The sequence below is a fragment of the Babylonia areolata genome, chromosome 1 (assembly GCF_041734735.1).
Source record: "Babylonia areolata isolate BAREFJ2019XMU chromosome 1, ASM4173473v1, whole genome shotgun sequence".
Taxonomy (NCBI): domain Eukaryota; kingdom Metazoa; phylum Mollusca; class Gastropoda; order Neogastropoda; family Buccinidae; genus Babylonia; species Babylonia areolata.
In genome coordinates this window covers 73,357,769-73,377,343 of record NC_134876.1, presented here as the reverse complement: position 1 = coordinate 73,377,343, position 19,575 = coordinate 73,357,769, and the positions used below count along the sequence as shown (strand labels likewise).

Below are 19,575 nucleotides of genomic sequence, written 5' to 3'. Positions count from 1 at the left end.
CATTTATAGTTGTGTATAAATTTGATGCACACACAGGTCTGTGATAGTGTACATAATGTGTTTTCAGGTTTTTATTGATACATTTATATGTATGCGAGAGCACACATATATTAGAACTGCTCCTGAATACCACAGATAATGTATTGTCAGGAGTATCTCTGATAATATTGTGTACTTTGCAAGACACAAATTAATCAGATGTGATTCAAAGTAAAACAGGGGAATGTGCTGAGTCAGAAATCACTGGCATCAGAAATCACTGTCGCTCATTTCATTTTGTTCATATTTGACGTAACACATTTGACTTCAAGAACTAAGAGAACTTGCTGAAATGCCAAGAATGTACTATCGCAGAAATTAAAGAGGTACTTTGTATAGTTTGTTCAAAGTATGTATACTCCTGTGTGATTTTATAACCATGAACATGGAATGTGCACATTTCTGGTATCTGTGTCATATTCATTTTACAGAAGTATGCTGTACAATGTTTGCATTGATCAGTATCTTCTGAGTTTGTTTATTTGGTGTGTTATTTATAGGGGAGTGGGCGGAGGGGGGGCACATCTGTGATACTTATGTTCTTTTGGGATCTCTTTTCTCACAATAGCCAGTTAACTCTTCAGTCCTTTTGCAATTCTTTGATGCAGGAGTTTCTATCATCTTGTTCAGTCTATTTCCTGATTTATTTTCATAGAACCACCACCACCAACTACGTCTACCCCTAGCAGTCAACCAGGAAAGTGTTTTGCTTGTACATGTCATTCTATTCTATTATGTATGATGAAGCTACTTCTGAAATGCGTAAAAAAAAACACTTTGAGTAACATCTTCAAATTCAGTGCTTAATGTTGTTGTTTTTTTTACGAAAATAGTTACCCGTTATATTTGATTGATTAATACTTGCTAAATTTGACTGGCTGATTTTGTTTTTGAACTCCATCAATATTACTCAGTGATTAATTTATGTTTCTCTGTTGAGAATGTTCAATAGGTTCACTTGCAAAGACATCAGTTTGTGGTCAGCAGCTAAGAATATTGTATCCCAACATAGATAAATATTATTTACAAATAACGAGCATATTTGGGAGTGACTAAAGGCTGTCAAAATACGGCACATGCACGGCAGAAACCCACACTTTTATAATACCACAGCCACAACAGCGATGGTCAGACCCTGTCGAGTGTGGAAGAGGAATGTCACCTTGCCCACCAAGTTTAAACTCTTCATGTCTCTGGTGCTGCCTATATTGCTATACTTGTGTGAGACCTGGAAACTACAGTGGCCGAAAGAACAATACAGCCTTAAATGCATGAAAAAGTTGCTTGGCATCACCTACCAAGAGCACATAACAAACAACGAAGTACAGAGGAAGGTCTAGAACTGTGTGGGTCCCCAAGAACCTCTCATCGCTACCATCACCAAGTATCTATCAATACCAGATGTCTGGACACAAGTTGGACAAAGTCATGAAAAACTGGAGGAAAAGAATAACATTCATTAAGATAGCAGGACATAAATGTCAAAGACAGTTAAGGTTTTTTTAATGATAATCTGTGAGGATGATAATAAATGCTGCAACTAAAATCCATATAGTGCTGCATTTGTCACGATTCGTGCCTAATGATTCCCAATGAAATATTATCTACAGGTCAGGACACAGGTGTGGATTTGGTCTTCATGCTGGATGGCACAGTCAACAACCGGATCTTTAACTGGATGAAGAACTTCGTGCGCAATTTTGCCGGTCAGCTGAATGTGGACAGTGGAGACCACCGTGTGGGCGCCATGATTTACACCTCCAGACCAGATGGACAGTTCCAACTCAACAGATACAGCTCCCAAAATGAGGTTACTTGTTACTTTGGTTTTCCCGACTGGAAAGTGTGTCACGTGGAAAGGTTCATTTAGAATTAAGTGTATTAACTGATTGTTTGAAAATACTACATAAATAGTTTCTCAAAGAGGGGTTACTGCATTTTGACAAATCCACATGCACAACAGCACTTCTGCTAGGCAAATGCCTGACCTGCAGCATAGCGCAACGTGCTTAGTCAGATACTTGAGATCATGCATATATATCTGTGTGCATATCAGAGCGGATTTCTTCTAAAGAATTGTGCCAGAGAACAACCCTTTTGACGGCGTAGTTCTTGTTTGTTTGGTATTTTGGTGTGTTTTTTCCAGTGTGCGAAGTGCATGCTGCTTATGGGACATTTATCATCTCATCCGAATGACTAACCACTCAGTTTGATTTTTGGAATGGTGAGGTCGGGAATCGAACCCAGACCACCACGGACACTGTATTAGCATATGTGTCTTACCCATTCTTCCCCTTCCTCCTATCAGTGGAAATGAGTGACAGACGAGTATTCAGCAGATTTCAGTCATAGATATCTTCAAGACTGCTCATATGCATTATAAAGAGTATTTCGATCATGTCCTGGTAAAAGTTTTTTGTTGTTGTTTTTTGTTTTTTTACTAATGGACAATCACTGAAAAATAAATAGGTATAGTGCTTTGAAGCTGAGCACATTGATGTAATATCAACAAACCAATGGAAAATACCAAGAGTGGTTATGATTTAATTGTACCAGAATGATCATAAAAAACCCCAGTGGTTGTGAGCTGCTTGTTGTAATATATTCAGCTCATGGTTCATGGACCCTATCAAATGAATATCATATGCATTTCAGTTCTGCTTTTCTATAACTGACCTTTTTCAGTGTTGTTCACACGCCAAGTACTAGTATTCTGTGATTCTCTTGCCAGCCTTTGTATCCCTCAACTACTTTTCCATCTTATTAGTCTCCAGTTCCAGTTTGGTACCAGTTTTTTTAGGTGATGGTGGTCTTCTCTGGTACAACCATAGGCCTGTACAATTACTTCTCCTTAGGGACTGTTCTTGGCTGTATGTTGTCCCTCATGGAACGGAGGCTCCAACAGAATATTGTGCAGTCTACTGTGCTTTCCTCAGGGCCACACAGAGAAAAGCAAGAGACACCGTAGATTTGCAGGATCCTCTCATGTTTGAGTTTAGGTATCGAATGACCACTTTGTCTTATCACTGTACTTATGATAGGAGCTGGGCGAGTGAATAAAATATTCCGTGATTTTCTCTCTGTTGACAGTCACATACATCATTACATGTTATATGTCTATGCTGTCTGTTAGTATTCTTTTCTTTCACTCAGTATTCAGCATCAGAAGACCACATCTTTAGCATATGAGGCCACCTCAATCCTTTATTACAGCTCTGAGACGAGGACGTTGATGAAGAGTAGCAACAAGGTCAGCAGGATATACAATCTCTGAAGTATCTTATCTTGTATCAGAAATAATGTACTGTCTATTTGAAATTAGTTGTCACAAACGCAAAAAAAAGTAGTTTTGAAGAAGACAAGGCTTTTATTGTATCATATTATTATTGGTAGCAATGTCAGAGGTATTGTAGCAATCATCATTTTTTGTCTTTATTGAGAGCTTATTTCTTGGTGGACATTTTGACTAAGACACTAGCCGCCGTGGTGGAGTGATCAGCATCACGGACTGACGGCTGGGAGGACGTGGGTTTGATTTCCAGCGGAGGTGGGTTTTTTAGGCCCATGGTTGGCTCCTACACAGAGTTGAATGTTACTGGCTTAAATGGGAAAGCTGGGTCCACACATCAAGTTTCATCTGCTTCATGGATGTGTCTTTGAATGTGTTCCTCAAATTTCCAGACCAACATTACAAGTGTATATCTCTTGGGCCTGGTTAATGCTGCAATATCAGAATAAAAGGAAGTGTAGAGTACAGCCTTGTCACGCAGTCCCAAATCTAAATGGATCTCTGTAGTAACATCATCATCAACATCACCATCATCATCATCAGCAGCATCCTCCACCTTCATCATTAATAAGGAAAAATGCTTCAAATTCTGTGGGCTTTCATACCCTGCTCGCGTGATGACCTCAGTTTCGATCACCCTCCAGTTCAGTGCTGGGGTGAGTCCTGTCAAGGTCTTTGGTGTCGGTAGGTTCATGGGGGACTGTTGTTGGAAGGATGTGGTTGCGGTCTCCACTGTAGGGGAGATGCTCACTATTATTGTAGTCAGTAGGGGGCTTATTAGATGATGTCCTAAGTGCGTTAAATGAGAGCAGGTACTACTGAACACCACTGAAGTAAAGTAGCAGCAGTGCAGGGTCACCTCTGGTTTGTAGCCTCTTGACGACCTAACATCAATGGTTCCCTGTCAACTGTTGATACTGTGACTGTTACAATCGAATCCAGATGTGGCTGTGCATGAGTGGCACGGAACTAATGCCACTGAAGTGGAGCAGATGATGGGACAACAACAAAAATTGATAAGCATCCCTGTTCCTTATCTCCTTGGTGATTAATATTTTTTGTTTCAATTTGATAAGAGCTACAGGCATGTCTCATCTTCTTACAATTTTTTTTCATAAATACAACAGGCTTATCTATATTTCAGGTTCTTCAATCCAAACTTGTTCTTGTGAACGGCCGGGAATCTTGTATATTACAAGAACAATATACGTATCACAACCCAGACTGTACACCAATATATGGGGGGATGGCAATATTTACCAGATAGCCAGAGGTGATGTACATCACATGTTTAATCTGTTGATGGGCAGATGATTGGGGCAGTGGACAGATTCCGTGGCACAGGTCGAGGGCGTATGGACACGGCCAAGGCATTTGACTACGTGGAAAACACCATGTTCACTGCAGCTAACGGCGACCGACCAACTGCTCGCAACAACATTGTCTTGCTGACTGGCAATGAAAAGAGTTTGAATTCTGAGAGAGCTGTAGAAGCTGCCAGGCGTCTCAAGGTACATTCTTGTATATGTGTGTGTGTGTGTGTGTGTGTGTGTGTGTGTGTGCGTGTGTGTGTGTGCTTGCTTGCATGAGTGTGTATGTGTGCTTGTTTGCACTTTTATATCATATATAAGTTTAGTTCATTTGGTGGTGTTTTTTGGGGGTTTTTTTTATGGCATCCTTCATCTGATCAGATATTTTGTTCTCAAGTTTGACAATTGCTTTTATTATTTTTTCTGATCGAGTGTGGGTTCATTTAGTCAGTTTGATGCCAGATTTCAAAAACTCTTAAATCTGTTCTCATCTTTCACACAGTACCAGAGCCTGTAATGTGACATTCTTCAAATCATTCTTCAAACTATCAGTTTGAAATGCCAATTCGTTATGTAACGGTACTCACACAGGGAGTGTTGTATGATTGTAAGGCCTGATACCACAGGAAACCTGAACTGATATTACAATATGGCGTGTTATGATACTGATTTACCATTTGAAGTGGTGATTGATAACGAAGGGAATAAAAGTTATGATGCTTTTGGTGTCAGATTTGTTTGAATTTGACAATACTCGTAATCTGCGTCCGAACTTCTAGATATTTTGTAAACTTGTTGATGATACCCTAAGGTTACTGTTTGAAAACTTTCAGTAAATTCGGTTTCTCTATCACTGAGAAAATACTTGTCAAAAAGCGGTTCACTTTTTGGGGGACACCCGATATATAGATATATTACATACATATACAAACACGCGTGCATAATCATATACATACATATGTGCAAACATATATACATATATGTTTTCATCCAACAAGAGTGTTGTGGCTGCAAAAAGACGAAAATGATGCCAGGGGATATAATTTAGTTTCTGTGGATTATGTTTTAGTTTATTATAGATTTCCGTATTGGGACCTTTAACCGAAACCAGTTTCTAAAAATCTGGATCACAAAAACAACACATTTCTCCTTTTTTATCATAGTTTGCACATTTTGAAAGGAGAATCATACAGCATCCCCAAAACGCGGCAGTCCCCCAAAAGGTTTAGATATAGTCTCTATTGGTAGAAAAATCCACTTCAATAGGAAAAACACAAAAAAAATTGCACCCAGGAAGAAAAAAAAAGGGTGGCGCTGTAGTGTAGTGACGCGCTCTCCCTGAGGAGAGCAGCCCAATTTTCACACAGAGAAATCTGTTGTGAATAAAAAAAAATTTTTTAAATTCCCTAATAAAAAAATCTTTACATGGACAAATTAAAATGGTGATATTTTTCCACTGAGGTTTGAAATCGACTTTTAGCACGCCTCATTCAGTGGCATTACAGTTACTGGTCCATCTTATATATTCTTTCTTCATACATAAAGCACCCTTAGGCGAGATACGGCATCCCATACACGAGAATAGAAGGTGACCTAATGCCAGGGAGGTAATGTTTCAGGATCAAGGTACTGGCGTCTACACCGTGGGTATCAATCTTGGGGACACCAAGGAGATTGACGCAGTGTCCTCCAAACCCCTTTCCTGGTACCAGACCCTCATCAATTCAGAGTCAGAGCTCAATCAAGTCCCAGGCATCTACTCCTACAGAATTGGACAAGGTTGTTTTGTTGTTTTTTGGTTTTTTTCATTGAACATGTTATAGCCACTTTTTTTTTAAATTCATATTTTTGATGGGCACATGTGAAAACACATCCATCAGGTTTGTGAATAAGGGAAACAAGTGCAAGTTCAGGACAATTGTCGGACAATATTTTTATCAACCACTTTGGATTTGACGTCCTTTTACATAAGTAGCCTCCATGTACAAGAAATTTAAGTGAAATGACAATAATTTATGACGCATAACAAATGAAATAGGTATTTCCATTTATGATACAGGGGTATAATCGTGAATTTTCTTATATCATTGGCGACAAATAATTTTGTTATGGAGTAATCTGAGCAGTAAAGTTGTTGAAAAGACTGTGACTGGATATAAACATTCGACAGATTTTTTTGTTTGATTTTGTTTGTTTGATTTTTTTGTTCTGTTTGTTTGTTTCTTTGTACTGCATACTTTATTTGACATAACTGCTCTAAGAATAAATTTTAACTGAGATTGCTCTTATGTTAGCTGTTCACTAAGGTTTTTGTGTATATATATTTGACTGAAAAAGTTGTAACTGAGAATATGTTACTTGTGGGTTTTGTAAGTTGTGCTTTTATGACACTTGACATGTTTTTGATATGTTTCTACTTCCTCTTATATGCTTACTTCAATTATTTCAAATGTTTGATTTGTAAAGCATAATAGCTTGCTTTTGCATATAATACAGCGCTATATAAAAGCATAATATTCAATTTGATATTAAAAACACATTCATTGGCTCTATAAATGCACAGCTGACTAGACCGACTGGTACATACCCTAAATGCGACAACTCTTACACTCCATCACACATACACAAAAATCTAAGTAAACAACTGACATAAGATCAATTACAGTTCAGATGTCTATAGATGTATTAAAGGATGGTTATATCTCTTCCTTTTTTTTTCAAATTTGAAAATCAGCAATCGGTCAACCATTCAGATCACACCTCCCCCACCCCCCTCTCCTGAGTCACGATTGAGGCACTGAAATAAAAGAGTGACAACTTTGTATTGAATTCTGGCTTGAACAGCTTGCCAGTGAAGTGTCAGGATAGCCATAGCAATCTCCTTCCTTGACTTTTTGAGGACAAGTCGAGTTGCACTATTCTGTATTTTTTGGAACTTGTATAGTTTGTCATTTGAAAGGCCAGCTAAGAGTGAATTGCAATAATCTAAGCGAGACAGAATAAAGGCAACAATAAATTTGTTGGCAGCATTAGTAGACAAAAAGATGAAAGTTAAAAAAAACTTTGCACAGATGGTTCACATGAGACTCCATCATAAGAGATGAATCTAGGTAAAAGCCAAGAATGCGGACTGAACTAGAAATAAGAATTTTTAACATATGATATACTTTGTATCATGGTTTGAGCGTATTCTTTGTACCGGTCAGTGTAAGTTCTGTTTTGTCATCATTTATTTTTGGTTTGGTTTGTTTCATCCACTTGGATACTTTTTCTATGCAGGTTTTAAAGTTACTAGCCAAGCTTGGAATTTCAGAAGGAATGACAGAATCGTGCAGCTGAGAATCATCAGCAAACAGATGATATTGTGACACAGACTGTCAGACAATCAAATTTAAATGATGTGTATACATTGTAGTACCCTGTATTTTAGTACAGATGGAACAGACTGGTTTCCATTCACAAGGACAGACTGTGTGCGACCTGATAAATAAGACTGCAACCGCTTCGTCCAAATCCAAACATAGCACGTAACCTTCTGATCAAAATGTCATGGTCTATTTTGCCAAATGCTGCAAAAAAACAACAACAAAAAACAACAACCAATAATGATAGAAGGGATACCTTGCCTGCATCAGATGCTCGCAACAAGTCATTGACCACACGCAACAGAGCTGTTCCGGTGCTGTGTCCCTTTCTGTACGCCAACTGAACTGGTTCCAACAGATTGTGGATCTCACGGTGTTTATCAGCTATTTGAATACAGTGCTCTCAAGAACTTTAGACAGAAATGAGAGGTTTGAGACTGGTCTATACTTTTTTAGGTTTTCTTGATCGAGATTGGTTTTCTTTAAAAGACTGCAAGATTTCTTTGGCATTTTGAGAATGATATCTTTTACGTGTTCATTTGTGACTGTTTGAAAAGTAATGAAATGTGTTCCATTAAAAATATTGATATCTTCAAAACCAGTAGGAGAAATTAAACCACATATAAAGTGAAATAATCAATAAACTTATCAGCTAGGTTATCACATGGTATGTTGCTGGGAAGAACAGTTCGAACATCCTTCCCCATCATCAGATTGAAATAGCACTCTGGAGGAAACAGCATCGTAATTATATCACACCAGTTTCTTTTTTGCGTCACAAATCATTTAGTTCACAACAAAACAAAAATGAGCAAAGATCTGTCAAAAAACTTCAAGATCAGACTTTCGCCATAGTCACTGCTGTTTTGCCTGCTTGATTTCAAAGGACATCCAAGACGCGCCTATCTGATCGAACACAACACGCTTTGTCTGAGGGGCATGCTTATCAAGCCGCTCTTTGAGGGAAGTGTTATAAAAAGTAATGGGATCACTGGCGCAAGCCACTGGTGTTAAATACTTTAGAAACATCAGCTTTGAAAAGATTGACATTAAGAGATCTGTAATTGCGTGAACAAACGTTTTTCTTCACCTTTACAGGGTGTTTTTCAGTTTAATATTAAATGAGATCACAGAGTGGTCAAAGATAAGTTTGTCAACGACAACAACACCCATCACATCGTTTTCACTGTTTTCACTGTTGGTTATGACCCAGTCCGATGTGTGGTGGGTGACACCCTTAACAAGCTGCTGTAAACAACAGCTTTTTCTAGTAAATTCTTCAGAGTAATAACTTTCGCATCAGTGGATGAATGATAATGAAAATAAAAATCACCAACAATGAAAATATTATCACGGGAAATAAAACAAAAATCACAAAATTCATCAATAAACATTTTGTTTGAAAGTTTTTCTTTTTGTTTGGTGGTGGTCTGCAGACTGTGAGGAAGGTAATAGGCCAGTTCTCATAACACAGCCGAGTTTCACACATTTCAAAAGACTTAAAGCCTAGATCTTTGGAACAAACTTGAACGTTGCCAGCTAAACTGTCCCTGAACAAAACCGCAAGTCCACCACCAGCACCAGTCTCTCCTGGAACACATTTCAGTGTAAAACCAGGAGGGGTCACTTTCACAATGTCACATTCATTACCAGTGGGTTTAGACCATGTCTTAATTAAAACACCAATTCATAATCCCCTTCCAAGTGTCAATCTTGATCATGTTTGAGAAGATACAATGTTTAGGACAACTGAGTGAGAGAGATGGAACAGACTTACAGTCACCGTCGGAGAGCAGGGTACAATTGATAATCCAGATAGGAATACTCCTGTTGTGCTTCCTACAACCTCCTCTGTAAGAACGCTTCTTCCTGGCAGGCTGCCTGAGACAGGGCAGGCAGCGGGAATGAATCCCTGGTCCCTGCAGCTGTTGGCACAGTGAGGGGCAAAGAGCACAAGTCTTGGATGGCAAGGAGGAAGAAACTGGAGGGGCGCTGGTCCTTGTCAGAGAAAGTGGACAGTGGTTAAAATTCAGGAGCTGGTCACGGGAGGAAACATGGCATTTGTAGATAGCATCCTGGTGCACTTCAGACTGAGTTGCTTCTTCATGCAATATTTCTCCATGAAGGCTCTTTGATTCTATGTCAGATAACTTTAATATTTCCCTGACCAGATATTTCACAATGGTCGACAGTGTGCTGTTTGTACAGATTTTTGTAAAATGACTGTACTTCATTCAGAATTTCATGAGGTTCGTACAACTCTTTTCCTTTGTTTGATATTAGTTTTTTCATACATTTACTAACAAAATGTCTCTTTTCCAGCCCACAAAATACTTGGAAATTTTTTCCCCTTCAGCAATCCATCTGGCTCTTGAACGTAATAATAAACCATCCATCTTTGAAATCAGGATTGTTATTAAATAAGACAGCAACACCTCTTGACTGAGAGTTAAAGGATGCAAAATAAGATGCATATCCCCCTTCACATTTTATCTGATATTCAATCTTTTTATCAAAATGTGTATCCTGAAGAAGACAAATGGAATGTTTCTTCTGTCTTAGGTAATGGAAGACATCTCTTCTCTTTTTAAAACCAGCTAGACTGTGGCAGTTCAGTGAAGCAATACTAATGCTTTCCATCTGTTTTCTAAGGCTTCCAAAAAAAGGAGATATATATATATATATATATATATATATATATATATATATATATATATATACACACACATATACACGCATATGTTCGAACGTATGACACATAAACAAAATAATAACACTAGTGATAGTAACAAACATAAAAGTGTGTGTCACATAAACAAGAATCACAGAGAAGTTGAAAATGCCAAGAATTAAAGGAAGATTTTTTTAACAAAGCTCAGAACATACATGTCGACCAATTGTGCTTTCACAGGTACAAAACAATTACTTTTGCCGTGGCAGGCACCATGCACAAGTCACAAAAAAGTCAAGAAAGAATGCTGACAACTATGACCTTGCAAGATGGCAAAAGTTCAAAATACAGATATGAATATGTACTGGAAAGAAAGCAAGTAAATGAAGATGGGCACTCTGTCTCTCTCGTACACATATACAATGCATCAAGTCAAAGAAAAGGAAAACAAAAATCCAATATTAGACATCAGGCACCATCACTCCCTCCCTCACCCCCCCCTCTCTCTCTCTCTTTCTCTCTCTCTCTCTCATGCATATATACAGTGCATCAATACATCATGTCAAAGGAAAAGGCTAATCTTGCCAACAAGTCTTCTTCTTTAACATATTCTTACTGATAGTATTGCTGTTTCAGAGGTTTCACCACCTCCCCCGACAGAGCCACAACCTACAATACCAGTTCCTGCTGGTGAGATTGAAATCTTGATTTATCTTTTATGTCCATGAAGATATGTCAGCAGCAATTAGTATTACGCATCAGAGATGAAGACAGACAGATGTAAAATTTGATGATTAAGACTGCCTCATCCCACGTAGTGCCTGTTTAGTAAGTGATTTTGCTATATAAAAAAAATGACGTCCACAGAAGTCAAATGGAATAAAATTATTTCTGTATGAACATAACTTGGCAGTTTACTTTTGAAAATAATGTGTTGATTATGCTGCGTTGTTGTTTATTGATTACTGGCAGTGCAATAACAACTCATATTTACATATGATCTGATTCAAACACAGTTTTCTAATTTGGTTGGTTTCGAATTTAAAATAAGTTTGTCGTGTGCTTTGTACAAAAAGCTGCATTATGCCTCAGTTGATTACTTAAACAGAAAGTTATTTGCAGTTAAGACCATCGATCACGATGAAAACACTTGTTCTCATGATGATAACAATTCTGTATTAGGCTGTAATTCGTTTTTCAGAACAAGAACCATGCTCAAAAATGGAATAATGACTGTCAAAATAAAGTGAAATATCTACTAGGAATGTAAGGTCCATTTTCTGTTTCAGAATGCAACAATGCTCTGGTAGATCTGGTGTTTGTACTGGATGCCTCCACCAGTGTCACGGAGCTGAACTTCCTCATCATGAAGGACTTCATCAAGGACTTCCTCTTCAATGCTAACATTGATGATGGCAACGTCCGTGTAGGAATCATTATCTACAGCACTGAGGACCACCTGCAGTTCCATCTCAACTCACACACAACTAAATTAGATGTGTATAATGCCATTGATGCTATTCCCTACCGTCACGGAAGTACCAACACAGCTGACGCTCTGAACACCATGAGGACACAGATGTACACAGCAGCCAATGGTGACCGTCCTGACGTTCCCAATGTGGCGGTCGTCATCACTGATGGTGTGTCCAACATCAACTCAAGACGGACCATCCCAGAAGCAGAAGAGGCACGAGCACAAGGCATCCACATCTACGCCATTGGTATCGGCCTGACAGACACCACAGAGTTGGATGGCATTGCCAGCAAACCAGTGGACGAGAATCGCTTCAGTGTCAAAGAGTTCAGCGAGTTGAGAAATCTCCAAAAGAACATTTTTGCAGCGCTTTGTGAAAGTAAGTTCTCAAATGGCCATTTTAATGCAATATGTGGTTCATTATTACAACCAATGATTGACAACGTATGTGTATGTTTCCACAAATGTTACTGTTACATTTTCACATTTTGTGAAAGTAAGTTCACAAAAGTGCATTTTTGAAGATTATAACTTTTGTAGAAAATGTTTGGCTCAAATGTGTTAATGTATGTCTAAGTAGTAACTCTGTATCTCTCTCGTTTGTGTGTATATGCCTGTGTGTCCATAGTAGATTTCTTTTCTTCAGTTCTTTTTTCACAAAATACTTTTTTTTTGGACAAAATTCGGCTTACAAAATCAGTACTTTCCACACACCTGAACTGTAATGGCAGTGCATTTCTTGGAAGGGCAAAAAAATATTAAATGTTTCTGCAGTCATGTTGTTGTTACATCATTATTACAAAATCAGACAAATTTGCCCTTCTATTTGACTTATTGATACACTGAATAATACTAATAGCGGTCATTTCATCATTCCAGTTGAAACTTCGTCTGCTTGGTATAGAAGTTACTTTGAACCATACATGTGCCAGGAGCAGCAAAAATCTGCCAAATAATGGAACATGAATCTGAGTATACTGCAGGAAATAATTTTCATAACACGGATCTCACTCATCGGAGAAGTTTTATTTAAAAACGAGACTTGAAGCGTAGAGCAGTTATTGTGTTTTACACTCAGTGTGAATGTCTTACACTATCAACAAGTGGTTACTTGCCAGTAAAATAGCGTTGTCACAAAGTCAGCTGGTTGCTTTTAAGTGTATTCATTATCAGAATACGGATCGCATCAATAGCTCGCAAAAGCTTACTGTTGAAAGGAGGTGAAGGAGGCTGCTATTATTATCATTCAGAGAATAGCTTTCACGTAGCCCTCATCACTTGTTGCATAATGTCCAAGACTGACCATACAAGTTAGAAATCTTCTAGACTTTTCCAACATGTGTCAGTAGGACATAACTCGCACTGTGCGTAAACGATTGCAGACTTTTGTAGGTTATAGAAAACATAGGCCAACATCTGCAATTTTTTGGAAAGAGACATCAGTATTCTTTTTATGATACACGTACAGTTTCACAGATTCCGATGATATGTAGCCTTTTTCTTGCAAGGCCGGCCTTGCGATACAAAGTAGCAGAACATGTCTGATCAGCCAGTTATAATTTGGCCGAATGAACTGGACTTGTCCAAAGTGATTATCGTGTATACTCTGCCCAAATTGTGTTTGCTGATTCTTTTTTTTAACGATCTATCAAAGCGAAAAAGCCATGATAAAGACAGGGACATTTTGAAACTTTGATAGATCTATATCATGATCATAAAATAATGAAATACCAATCCATATGGGCTGCTCAAAATAGCATTGCTCTGTTTCCAGAGCACAACTTTCAGTTTGATTAAAACTCGTTTCTGATGATGAGCAAAAATATGATTTGGATCGTTATGTGTATGCACTGTTAACATGCCACCCCCATCTTTCACCTCCTCCCCTTCCCTCCTACTCTCTGCATTTTCAGTCTCCTGGTGTTGTACAGCAGGAATCACACGTGAGCCATGACTAATTTCTTATAGCTATATGGACCTGAAACGTGAATGTGGCCTGCTGTCCTGGATGAGGATAATCACGTTTTTGAGGAAGGACTAAGAAAAAATTAACAGTATTTGAGACAGGGAGAATGTGGTGGGGGGTGGCAGTGAGTCTGTATGTAAGTGTCTATGTCTGTGTACATGTGTACATGTCTGTAAATGTGCACGTGCTTGTATATGTTAGAGTGTGTATGTCTATTCATTCGATCTACTGTTTGGTTAAGCATCTTTTCAGTTAAATATTTGTCACAAAAAAAGATGTGTTTTGTGTGGCTTGCTCAGTGTGTTTGCATGTGAGTGTGTGTGTGTGTGCACTGACTGAGAGTCAGTGAGAAAGAGAGACAGACAGACAGAGAGAGAGATAAATGAAATAGGTTCATTGTCGAATTGATGTTTAGATTTCATGATCGTGCCCTTGAGGTAGGCAATCAGCACTGCAAAATCAAAGAAAATTCACTCAGCATGGATGGATAAATCCAAGTTACATATAAACAGTCATCCAAAATGGTACAGTAAATTTGCAGGTGTGTCTTTACTCTTCAGACTATTCTTATTTTTGCCACTGCTATGTTTCAGAGGCTCCACCACCACCTGAGACTCAGCCACCACCTACAAAACCAGTTCCCGTTGGTAAGATTGAAATCCTGATTTATTTTTCTTGTACATAGATACATTGTCAGTAGCAAATCAAGCATCAGATACTGACTGTCAGAATGGACATTATGTCACAGTCTACTCATCTTTCCTCAGTTGATCACTTCAAAGAGAAACAGTTGTTCGAAGTTGAGACCATCAATCAGGATGAAAACACTAGTTCTCATGATGATTACGATACTGTATTTGAATAGAATTCGTTTTTCAAAAGAAACATATTGCTCCAAAACTCCAAAAAGAATAATGACAGTCAAAATGAAATGAAATATTTACTAGGAATGTAAGGTCCATTTTCTGTTTCAGAATGCAACAATGCTCGGGTAGATCTGGTGTTTGTACTGGATGCCTCTACCAGTGTCACAGAGCTGAACTTCCTCATCATGAAGGACTTTATCAAGGACTTCCTCTACAATGCTAACATTGATGATGGCAACGTCCGTGTAGGAATCATTATCTACAGCACTGAGGACCACCTGCAGTTCCACCTCAACTCACACACAACTAAATTAGATGTGTATAATGCCATTGATGCTATTCCCTACCGTCATGGAAGTACCAACACAGCTGACGCTCTAAACACCATGAGGACACAGATGTACACAGCAGCCAATGGTGACCGTCCTGACGTTCCCAATGTGGCGGTCGTCATCACTGATGGTGTGTCCAACATCAACTCAAGACGGACCATCCCAGAAGCAGAAGAGGCACGAGCACAAGGCATCCACATCTACGCCATTGGTATCGGCCTGACAGACACCACAGAGTTGGATGGCATTGCCAGCAAACCAGTGGACGAGAATCGCTTCAGTGTCAAAGAGTTCAGCGAGTTGAGAAATCTCCAAAAGAACATTTTTGCAGCGCTTTGTGAAAGTAAGTTCTCAAATGGCCATTTTAATGCAATATGTGGTTCATTATTACAACCAATGATTGACAACGTATGTGTACGTTTTTACAATCATGTTACTGTTACATTTTCACACTTTGTGAAACTAAGATCTCAATGGTGCATTTTTACAGAATTACAACCATTACATGAAAATGTTTGGCTCAAATGTATTAACAATATAAGTCTAAGTAAGAACTCTGTGTCTCTCTCGTGTGTGTGCATATGCCTGTGTGTCCAAGGTAAATGTCTTTTCTTCAATTCTGTTTTTTCTGAATGCTTTTTTGTTGTTGACAAAAATCGGCTTACAAAATCAGAGGGGGATGGCAGTGAGTGCATATGTATGTGCATATGTCTGTGTACATATGTACATGTCTGTAAATGTGCGCGTGCTGTATATGTTAGAGTGTGTATGTTTATTCATTCGATCTACTGTTTGGTTAAGCATCTTTTCATTTAAATACCTGTCAAAGAAAGTATGAGTTTTGTGTGGCTTTCTCATTGTGTTTGCATGTGAGTGAGTGTGTCTGTGTCTGTGTCAATGAGAAAGAGAGATTCGAACCTGGGACCTTCAGATTGAAAGTTCAACACTTTAAACACTTGACTATTGCGCCCGTCTCTAAGATATTTTTTCGTCTTCTGTTCTTTCATGAATTGCAAACATGAGTATTGCTTAATATAGCTGTTCCAATCCAAAATGGAGGAATGCTGGAACCCAGGTTTCTTTGCCTCTGTCTGTGTGTCTCTCTATATATATCTCTCTCTGTGTATCTCTCTCATTATCGTTAACTCTCTCTCTCTCTCTCTCTCTCTCTCTCTCTCTCTCTTCCCATGCAGTAATCCTTTAATCAAATATATTAGGAATCACCGTGTCAGTAGAATCTGGCCTTCCTCACATGTTTTTACAAGTTAAACAAAATCACATTATTCTAGCCCAGCAGACCACCAATGTCTTGTGAAATTTTCAAAACAAAATTTAGGCCTACAGTACATAATACAACTTAAACCATGAAAATCACTTTAAACTGAAAAAAAAAAACAACTCTGATAAATGTGACAGTGAAATGGAAGGTATTTTACTTTCTAAATCATTCAAACGATATGTAGATAGAATATATTTCTTTAATGAAAGTTCTTGTCTTCATAGATGTTTAAGATACACAGTTGCTATTATCTTTGATCAAAACACATTCTCTGTGTCCTGTATATATGGAGGTGTCTGTGTATGTGTTTCAGGAGAAAAAGATACAGATATAGATTAAGTTTTAGTTCTGATTCTTTATCTATACACATTCCTGTATTTATAGTTTTTCATATTTATAATGTTGTGCACTCTGCAAGAGCAGAGATTTATAATCCTCCAATCAAAGTGCCTACTTTATGACTTGTACGTATAATGGTGCTTGTGTAAAGTGTTATTCACATCTTGTGACACTCAGTGAAATATATATTTCAGAGACTGGTGTAGACAAAGAGACTGGTGTAGATTTGGTCTTCATGCTGGATGGTACAGTCAACAACCGGATCTTTAACTGGATGAAGAACTTCGTGCGCGATTTTGCCAGTAAGCTGAACGTGGACGGTGGGGAGCACCGTGTGGGCGCCATGATTTACACCTCCAGACCAGATGGACAGTTCCAACTCAACAGATACAACTTCCAGAATGAGGTACGATGAGGGTAAGAGTGGGGGCATAAGTTTAAAGTGTCAAGTGTTCCTCTAAGGGGGAGGTTGGCATGGAAAACAAACGACAACTGTTGCGCACTATGAAAAGCTCAACGGGCTTGCTTCGTGCTTCTGTTTGCTGACTGTGCTGTTGATATCGTGTAAGAGTGCAAGAGTACTGCTTTTATCATGACTTTACTGATTTTTTTGTTTTGCAAAAACAACCTTTTTCAGTGATACTACATTTCGTGTTATTTAGGGAATACGTTCTACATAAGTGTACCCAAATTCACGCTAATATACATAATACTATATATACTATATATATATATGCATATATATATATATATATATATATATATATATTGCGGGTTCGAACCTAGAGTTTCTTATCAATATATATATGTATATATATAAAGTATATATATATATATATCAGTATCACACGTTTGATCTGTTGATGTGCAGGTGATTGGGGCAGTGAATAGATTCCGTGGCACCGGTCGAGGGCGTGTGGACACAGCCAAGGCATTTGACTATGTGGGGAACACCATGTTCACTGCAGCTAATGGCGACCGGCCTCATGCTCGCAACAACATTGTCTTGCTGACTGGCAATGAAAAGAGTCTGAATTCCGAGAGAGCTGTGGCAGCTGCAAGGCGTCTTAAGGTACTCTCTCTCCCTCTCCCTCTCTCTCTCTCTCTTTTCTTTCTGTGTGTGTGTTTATGTGTGTGTGTGTGTGTGTGTGTGCTTGCTTGCTTCCATGGTTTGGTATGTATGATTATGTTTTAGTCACATTTTCAGTCACATACTTCTTTTATTCATTCTTTTCTTCAACTCATCGGTTATGTTACTTTCATCTTTGATTGACCACTTTCATCATACCATTTAATCATCTGTATGTTTATTTGCCGAATACATATCTGTTATTGAAATCCAGCAACTCGTATTATTCATATCTGTTCCAGTGCCAGAATTCCACCATTACACTCCTAAATTTGCCGGGGGATTGGGGGGGCAGGAGGGGGCATATGACAGAGCTGTATCAATGTTTCTTGTTAAACATTTCCTGACATCAGCAGATCATTATCAATAAAAATGTATTTATCAACACACCTGAAATGATGGCATCATGCTGATCAGTCAGTCTCCTATATATATTCAAATATGAAACAGCCCTGCATGTGAAACACTATCTACGCAAAATGGAAGGTCAAACTTACGCCAGGAAAGTAATGTTTCAGGATCAAGGTACTGGTGTCTACACAGTGGGTATCAATCTTGGGGACACCAAGGAGATTGATGACGTGTCCTCCAAACCCCTTTCCTGGTACCAGACCCTCATCAATTCACAGTCAGAGCTCAATCAAGTCCCGGACATTTATTCCTACAGAATTGGACAAGGTCCTTAATTTTTTCTGTTTCTGGATTGTTAATTTTGTCTGTTTCTGGGATTGCTTGTTTTTTTGTTGTTGTTTTTTTAAAGTTTCCTATATGTGTAAATACATTTGCATGTATACTTGTGTATAAATCAGTGTTTGTAAATAGGTATATGTCTCTGATTTCTTGTCCATTCCACTAGCTGTGTACATTATAGTGTGTTTTCAGGCACGTTTTCGTGCGTGCATGCTCATGCATGTGTGTGTGTGTAATTATTCATTTTGCATATGCATTCCTACACATGGATACCTGAGTCAATATATAGAAGTGGCTTCTTTGACAACAGTATATTTTGCATTTTCATAGATCAGAGCTGCTGGAAACTACAGCCTGTGGACTACCGAAAGTATCTCTAACAATATTGTAGTGTTTGTGTGTGTGTTTGTGTGTGTCCATAGTAAACGTTATGTAATTAATTTTCACTTTGTCTGTCAACAGCAAAGTTGCCTTAAGAATTTAAAAAAGTCACTTCTTTCCACATACATTGCTATAAAAATAAAATGCTTCTGGGAAGGACAAAAAATTAAATACTTCCACAGTTATCTTCCTTTAACATTTTTTTCTTTTTTGTTCTTTTCACTATAAATTCATTATCTGTTTATCACAAAATTTTAGCACTTTCATTCAACATTGACACATTGACCAACACCAGTCATTGACTCACTTGTGTAAACAAAGTGAGTCTATGTTTTAACCCGGTGTTCGGTTGTCTGTGTGTGTGTGTGTGTGTGTGTGTCCATGGTAAACTTTAACATTGACATTTTCTCTGCAAATACTTTGTCAGTTGACACCTAATTAG

The 19,575-nt window shown here is 38.3% G+C and overlaps 1 protein-coding gene across 10 annotated transcripts in view; it reads left to right on the top strand.

Annotated features, from left to right (window-relative positions):
- LOC143287281 (uncharacterized) overlaps positions 1-19,575 on the top strand; it is a 224,924-nt gene that overhangs the window by 80,505 nt on the left and 124,844 nt on the right. For all 10 annotated transcript variants that reach the window (XM_076595285.1, XM_076595233.1, XM_076595278.1 and 7 more), the window contains exons 37-47: positions 695-737; positions 1,651-1,849; positions 4,639-4,839; positions 6,258-6,417; positions 11,311-11,364; positions 11,964-12,530; positions 14,711-14,764; positions 15,092-15,658; positions 17,128-17,339; positions 17,805-18,005; positions 18,581-18,740. In XM_076595285.1, the coding sequence (XP_076451400.1) occupies positions 695-737; positions 1,651-1,849; positions 4,639-4,839; positions 6,258-6,417; positions 11,311-11,364; positions 11,964-12,530; positions 14,711-14,764; positions 15,092-15,658; positions 17,128-17,339; positions 17,805-18,005; positions 18,581-18,740 (2,418 nt within the window). The remainder of the gene's footprint in view (positions 1-694; positions 738-1,650; positions 1,850-4,638; positions 4,840-6,257; positions 6,418-11,310; positions 11,365-11,963; positions 12,531-14,710; positions 14,765-15,091; positions 15,659-17,127; positions 17,340-17,804; positions 18,006-18,580; positions 18,741-19,575) is intronic.